Here is an 8,096-nt window from a genome sequence, read left to right on the forward strand (position 1 = left end):
ACTAATTGTAATTGCGTAGACATCAAAGGTAGGGTTGATGGTCCGACTGGACTTTATCTGACGGAGCTCCGTCAATAATTACTGAGACGACCTAGGCCAGTGTAACCGGGGCCATCGGGTACAGAATCGCCACAGAGTAAGGTCTATTAAAAGGTTTTGTGCTAGCATGCATATGACAAAAATCCTCTTAAACGTATTATCAAAATAAAACGACCAAGTTAGCCTGTTACCATTTGATTTATGAACTTGTTGACTATGTTTCAAATCCAGTATGATCTGTACTGTCGTCTGGGATCAGTTCTTCGTTATTAAGATTTTATATTACATGGACATCCAATCTTACAAACTAATTTTCTTATTGCCAACTATGGACAGTAACAAATAGTATTAAATACGAAGGATGTCATTAGATTTAGTTAATATGGCAGCATTGATGGGAGTTAATATTCAAATAGCATGTAAAGGTGTAGAATATTTATCAACAGAGCTGAAAATATGAACTTCAACTTTCGGTGTCCAAGACGAGGGCTTGTTAATATAAATTGTGTGAGAACTGTTAAAAAGATCTACACTGGACGATGCAAGTCTTAGTCGACATCAGGATGACTTAGCAGAGTCGTCCAGTTGTGATATTTTGTCCGATTTGTTCAATACTTCTGATGGATATGATAATTTGTAGCCTGATCTGGGTGGGACCTAGATCTGTATTGCACGTGTTTTGACAGATATAGACGAGTGCGCTATAGAGATTGCCGCCTGCCATCAGAACAGTATCTGTGTGGATACCCCCGGCTGGTACCAGTGTGACTGTATAGAGGGATTCCACAGTACCTGGCCAGACAACCGTTACGGAAGCCTCTGTATGGGTAGGTTTCATCCGCGATCCTTCTCAATAGTTCCACTCCTTGTACAGTTTGCTTTTTATTGTATTTTCGTTTGGAAGCTTTCTTCATTTACTCCAAGCATACCGCGATGCAATTCTGGTTCCACCATAATGCATTAGATGAATTAGGAAAGATTGGTATCATTGGTGGTTTTTTCCTTCAGACATCAATGAGTGTGCGGGAGAGGGCCAAGGACACACCTGTCACCCTAGTACAAAGTGTCATAACCTGGAGGGCAGTTATGAGTGTCGGTGCCAGCCCGGAAAGCCTTGTATACAGCGTAAGTCACCTGCCTCTCCACTGTAGATTCTATTTTGACTTTAGCTCGATAGATTAAGTGTGATATTAGTAAGCCAGATGTCCCGGGTTCGATCCCTAGCTTACACAACTACGGCGTGAATTAGGAGTTCAGTCAAAATGTCAACTACAAAGGTCACTGTTACTAAAATTAGGTAACGGTCACTGTAATAGCTTCGGGAGATCGGCAAAGAAAATGTATTGGTTCAGAAATACCCAGAATACGTATATACCTAATGATTTGTTTCCAGAATGTCACGACAAGGATAGTTACCATGACAACGGAAGCATTTGGACGCCATCGGAGGACAAGTGTATGGAATGTTCATGCAAGGTATGGCAGATGGCATTGCGTTGGTCCCCACCTCAATCAATGTCTTTATCAGCGGTAGAAATGATGTCTTAGTGTTTTGGAGATCTCTATATGGTCTGATAACAAAAAGTTCAACCATTTTTGCATTTATTTTATTTGGGAACATGTGGTGTTAACTTAAAAATTTTGAAACTGTGCATTATTTACTGTGTTATCATGTCTAAAACAATGGTTATATTCCTCAAATGTTAAAACGAATACTAAATAGTAACGGATGACGTATTTGTGTTTCAGTCAGGGGTGACCTTATTAAATGATGACATATTTATGTTTCATTTAGGGGTGACCACACAATATATGATGACATATTTGTGTTTCAGTCAGGGGTGACCACACAATATATGATGACATATTTGTGTTTCAGTCAGGGGTGACCACACAATATATGATGACATATTTGTGTTTCAGTCAGGGGTGACCACACAATATATGATGACATATTTGTGTTTCAGTCAGGAGTGACCACACAATATATGATGACGTATTTGTGTTTCAGTCAGGGGTGACCACGTGCCATAAACGTGAGTGTGACTGCAGTAACCCCCACACAGACTATGACTGTTGTCTTCACTGCGACAAGTCGTCCCAGTGCATGCATCAGGAGGTACCCCTGATGTTTGATAACGGGGAGAGGTGGATCTACCAGTGTCAGACCTGCGAGTGTCTCGTACGTCGCTTTTATTTATACTCAAATGTTTCAAATATTGTGTTGTTTTTAATGAGAAATTAGCAACGACATTTTGTTCAAAGGATCTAATGATAAAGGCAAGACAAAATCTTACAGTAAGAAAATATCCAGGTGTTCTCTTTTGTTAAAGTTTAGGGGACAAATGGAAGTATAACTGTCAAACTGATTATTTGTTTCTTTACCTGCATTTCTATGATGTAAAAGCTATTTCGTTGTTTCCCTAGGAGGGTGAGATTGATTGCTGGCCGCTTCAGTGTCCTTCGATAACATGCCATACAACAGTCCTAGAGCCCGGGGACTGTTGTCCGCGCTGTGTGGAGGACAATCCGTGTGTCAGTCAGGCTTACGTCACAGGAGGGGCAGATAACTCCGCTACTACATGTCTGTACAAGGGACATGCGTACACACATGGAGATACCTGGGAACTAGGAGCCAAGCCATGCAGCACTTGTGAATGTAGAGTAAGTGTATGGTGCACAATTGCTTTCCTGGTAATGGTAATAACTTGTACAAAATATATCGCTGAAAACTCGAAGTCATTTATTTTTTTAGCCCGCCATCTGATTCAAATCGCTTTTTGTCCGTGGTCCGTCCGTCCGTTAACAATTCTTGTTATCAAGATTTCTCAGAAAGTACTGATAGTACTGACAGAAAGTAAATTTCAATGTAAGTTCTCCTATGGAGTTGTGCATGTTGTCTTTTGGGACCAATCGGTCTACAAGATGGCCGCCAGGCAGCCATCTTGGATTTTAATAGTTAAAGTTTGTTATCGCTATTTCTCAGAAAGCATTGAATGGATCATTCTCAAATTTCACATGTCGGTTCCCCCAGGGCCCTAGTTGTGCATATTGTGATTTGGGACCGATTGATCAATAAGATGGCCGCCAAGGAGTCATCTTTGATTTTGATAGTTAAAGTTTGTTACTGCTATTTCTCAGAAAGTACTAAAGCGATCTGTCTCAAATTTTATATGTAGTATATTTGAAAAAAAATGAAAAGTAGAGAAAAGATCCAACTTTCCATTGTCAGATATAGATCATTCTTTGGTGGGCGCCAAGATCCATCTGGGATCTCTTGTTTTTTAATTTTCATTTCGTTGATAAATTGCGATGTATTTTATACATTCCACTTACAGATCTAGCTTTACGTTAATTATGATGGTTTTTTTTCTGTCTGTAGGTTGGTCACATCTGCTGTCTCTACAACCAGAACTGCACCTCTATACTCGATTAGTACAGCTGCGAGCTGCTTACAAATTACATCATAATTTAATTAGTAGACGTTGTTTTTTAACTTCTGCTAAAAAGTGACCTAATTTATTACGATTGCATTGTTTCTATTGTAATGTAATAACAAAGCCATCTGACGGTAAATTTGTAGACGATTTGTCTAACAATGAATCCGCTATATCAGTGTGTAACGGACATTGTTGTAGTTGGACCATCGCTGTGATATGTGTGCGTAGTTTGTGCAACACCAGACCTTTCAGAGTTGGGTGGAACGAACATTTACAGAAGAAGAGAGACAACTCTTTATTGAAGTGGTTTTATTCACTGCATGTTTAATTCCATTCTGCTTGATACTGGAGCAGTGTGTACGACGGCTTGTGAAGTCAGTCGACGGTATAGTAACTAGTTCAATTGGACGACCGTTTTACCTTGTGGTAATGTTATTGTATTTTACTCAACTGTAGTTGGTGTTTATAATGTATTTAAAAGTATAAAAAAATGTGTATTAAGTGCAAGCCATCTTATTCAATCATGTTCATTTTACTCAAACATGACAATTTCTTAATTGGACTGATCTCTGCCATTGAAAATTACTTGTGAAGTGTTTCAGATTTGTGGGTGAAGTCAGAAATATAAAGATACAAAAATCAATGGATTTCTTTTTTCGTTACTCTTTGTCGTCATTAAGTGACTCTGACGTAAATCTATGCCCAGGTTTGTTCTAAGTGTTTGTACTTTATTTCATGTTTAGTCGTATTTTTGCTGAAAGTTTGAGTCCCTAGTTCCGACAACAAACTTTATTTTATTTTCATTTTTCATTGCTCTTTGCCGACATTTTGTGAAAATGTGTTTCTATGTTGACATTGAGTGACTCCGATGTATTTATGTCCATGTTTGCTGTAAGTACTTGTTATTTATTTCATGTTTATTTACACTTGGTAATACAGAACTGTAGCATGATTTACCGACACCAGACTTAGTCCCGTACATTTGGTAATATCTTGATTTACTGACACCAAACTTAGTCTCGTACACTTGGTATATATAGAGAGAAAAGTCTATAGAGCCAAACGCATGTGGTCAGTGTGTCAGAATGTCTGAGTTTAGTGTCAGAGTGTTAGTTTGGTGCCAGAGTGTAAGTTGGGTATCAGAGTGTAAGTTTGGTGTCAGAGTGTTAGTTTGGTGTCAGAGTGTTAGTTTGGTATCAGAATGTTAGTTTGGTGTCAGAGTGTTAGTTTGGTGTCAGAGTGTTAGTTTGGTGCCAGAGTGTAAGTTGGGTATCAGAGTGTAAGTTTGGTGTCAGAGTGTTAGTTTGGTGTCAGAGTGTTAGTTTGGTATCAGAAAGTTAGTTTGGTATCAGAGTGTTAGTTTGGTGTCAGAGTGTAAGTTTGGTGTCAGAGTGTAAGTTTGGTGTCAGAGTGTTAGTTTGGTGTCAGAGTGTTAGTTTGGTATCAGAGTGTTAGTTTGGTGTCGGAGCGTTGGTTTGGTATCAGAATGTTAGTTTGGTATCAGAGTGTAAGTTTGGTGTCAGAGTATTAGTTTAGTATCAGAATGTTAGTTTGGTATCAGAGTGTTAGTTTGTTACCAGAGTGTTAGTTTGGTACCAGAGCGTCAGTTTTGTGCCGTAGCATCAGTTTTGTGCCATAGCGTCAGTTTTGTGCCATGGCGTCAGTTTGTTACCAGGGCGTTAGTTTTGTGCAATAGCGTCAGTTTTGTGCCATAGCGTCAGTTTGGTACCAGGGCGTTAGTTTTGTGCTGTAGCGTCAGTTTTGTGCCATAGCATCAGTTTTCTGCCATGGCGTCAGTTTGGTACCTGGGCGTTAGTTTTGTGCTGTAGCGTCAGTTTTGTGCCATAGCATCAGTTTTGTGCCATGGCGTCAGTTTGGTACCAGGGCGTTAGTTTTGTGCCATAGCGTCAGTTTTGTGCAATGGCGTCAGTTTTGTGCCATAGCGTCAGTTTTGTGTCATAGCGTAAGTTTTGTGCCATGACGTCAGTTTTGTGCCATAGCATCAGTTTTGTGTCATTGCGTTAGTTTTGTGCCGTAGCGTCAGTTTTGTGCCATAGCGTCAGTTTTGTGCCATAGCGTCAGTTTTGTGTCATGGCGTCAGTTTTGTGCCATGGCGTCAGTTTTGTGCCATGGCGTCAGTTTTGTGTCAGTTTTGTGCCACAACGTCAGATTTGTGCCATGGCGTCAGTTTTGTGCCATAGCGTCAGTTTTGTGCCATAGCGTCAGTTTGGTAGTAGAGCTATGTTACTACCTCAGTGGACATTAGGACCAATATTATACAGTGGTAGATGTAACGTTACATTGCTACAGAAGCTCCTCAATACGTGTTGTGATTAGTAAGCCCAGCATATAGGTCACATATAGACCTGTGTTGCTGTAGAGGCTTGATTGTAATTAATTTTAGACTATCGCATATATCATATGCAATTTTATGTGCTTTAACTCTTAGTTGATAATAGCTATTTTGTTCCATAAACAGACACAATATTAATCCTAAAAAGCGCAGTCTGTGATTTCACAAATACAAAACGGTAAATGACCTGCGAACGGATTGGAAACAAAATATCAATAAGTGGTGTGTGAATGCCTCTATTTAATGACACTGAAGATCTTTGTGGAAAACAATTTGATTTTTAAAAAATAAAATGAAAAAAAAATAATAATAAAAACATTGCAATGTTTCTTATCGGGAAGTAATTGCCATGATGTTGAAGAAGCAGTCGCGCTTCTTTGGATTAATACGGCGTACAGTAAAATAGCTGTGGTACTGGGTAGCCAGTCTGTCAGTAATAATTTCTGATGTCATTGTGTCATGTTTTATACCTGTATTTACAGATATACAGGTAAGGGTCGGCAGATGTTTGTACAGTGAGGTTTTCATGGTAGGTATAGAAATACTGTATACATTGGCGTTGAGTAAATACCAGTTCTCGGTATTTAAGGCTAATTGTAAACTGTGTACAATTATAATGATCAAATACAATACCATGTAATATCGTTATATAGAAAGTTGATATCATACTTATAGATATTTGTTTGAAAAAAAAAATATTAAACAGATTTTGTTAAAAACGTATCAGAGAACTAAACACGTTTATAAAATGTTTTCATCGTGATTTATCTTGTTATCAATAATTGTCTGGTAGGTTTTGTCACCTCATGGAAGGTCTGTGAACTCTGAAAACACAGTCACTTCCAACAATCGGCTGGTCTGTGAACTCTGAAAACACAGTCACTTCCATCAATCGGCTGGTCTAAGAACGCTGGAAACACAGTCTCGTCCATCAATCGGCTGGTCTTAGAACTCCGAAAACACAGTCACTTTCCAACAATCGGCTGGTCTGAGAACTCTGAAAACACAGTCACTTCCATCAATTGGCTGGTCTGAGAACTCTGAAAACACAGTCACTTCCAACAATCGACTGGTCTGAGAACTCTGAAAACACAGTCACTTCCAACAATCGGCTGGTCTGAGAACTCTGAAAACACAGTCACTTCCATCAATCGGCTGGTCTGAGAACTCTGAAAACACAGTCACTTCCAACAATCGACTGGTCTGAGAACTCTGAAAACACAGTCACTTTCCATCAATCGGCTGGTCTGAGAACGCTGGAAACACAGTCTCTTCTAACAATCGGCTGGTCATAGAACTCCGAAAACACAGTCACTTCCATCAATCGGCTGGTCTGAGAACTCTGAAAACACAGTCACTTCCAACAATCGGCTGGTCTGAGAACTCTGAAAACATAGTCACTTTCCAACAATCGGCTGGTCTGAGAACTCTGAAAACACAGTCACTTCCATCAATCGGCTATATCTTATATCCCTTGTTCTAGTCTTGGTAAATCTGTTCAGTGATTGAATTCTACATTGGAGAACACGGTTCCTTGTAGAAATAGTGCCTATAATGTTTTGGTGGGTATTGATAGACAGTTTATATGAATGTATGTGGTGTACACTTTATATCATCTGATTCTTTTGTTCTACAACTGTTGTATAGAGGTTAATGTCCATACATTGAGTATGTCTGGTATACAGTAGTTTGTATTTCTATGTTGTCGACTGTAACTGTTATACATCGTATGGTATCTAGTCACCTTTTTATATTCTGTTATATATCGTACGAAATCTAGTCACCTTTCTGTATTCTGTTATACATCGTATGATATCTAGTCACCTTTCTATATTCTGTTATACATCGTACGAAATCTAGTCACCTTTCTATACTCTGTTATACATCGTACGAAATCTAGTCACCTTTCTATATTTTGTTATACATCTTATGGTATCTAGTCACTTTTCTATATTATGTAAACATCGTACGAAATCTAGTCACCTTTCTATATTCTGTTATACATCTTATGGTATCTAGTCACCTTTCTATACTCTGTTATACATCGTACGAAATCTAGTCACCTTTCTATATTTTGTTATACATCTTATGGTATCTAGTCACTTTTCTATATTATGTAAACATCGTACGAAATCTAGTCACCTTTCTATATTCTGTTATACATCTTATGGTATCTAGTCACCTTTCTATACTCTGTTATACATCGTACGAAATCTAGTCACCTTTCTATATTTTGTTATACATCTTATGGTATCTAGTCACCT

The 8,096-nt window shown here is 38.7% G+C and overlaps 1 protein-coding gene across 1 annotated transcript; it reads left to right on the top strand.

Moving 5' to 3' along the window:
• Nucleotides 1-679: 679 nt before the first annotated feature.
• LOC138307665 (protein NEL-like) lies at nt 680-7,486 on the top strand. The gene is made up of 6 exons (XM_069248486.1): nt 680-866; nt 1,048-1,164; nt 1,433-1,515; nt 2,051-2,221; nt 2,467-2,703; nt 3,422-7,486. Exons 1-6 carry the CDS (start codon nt 863-865, stop codon nt 3,473-3,475), a joined length of 666 nt encoding a protein of 221 aa, XP_069104587.1. The 5' UTR covers nt 680-862; the 3' UTR covers nt 3,476-7,486.
• The last annotated feature ends 610 nt before the right edge of the window (nt 7,487-8,096 follow it).

Source organism: Argopecten irradians, chromosome 1 (genome assembly GCF_041381155.1).
Source record: "Argopecten irradians isolate NY chromosome 1, Ai_NY, whole genome shotgun sequence".
Lineage (NCBI taxonomy): Eukaryota > Metazoa > Mollusca > Bivalvia > Pectinida > Pectinidae > Argopecten > Argopecten irradians.

Excerpts from the sequence above, each read along its gene's own strand:
- LOC138307665 (XM_069248486.1), top strand. Across the intron at positions 1,165-1,432 it reads CGGAAAGCCTTGTATACAGC|AATGTCACGACAAGGATAGT; the intron begins GTAAGTCACCTG and ends ATTTGTTTCCAG. Across the intron at positions 2,704-3,421 it reads GCAGCACTTGTGAATGTAGA|GTTGGTCACATCTGCTGTCT; the intron begins GTAAGTGTATGG and ends TTCTGTCTGTAG.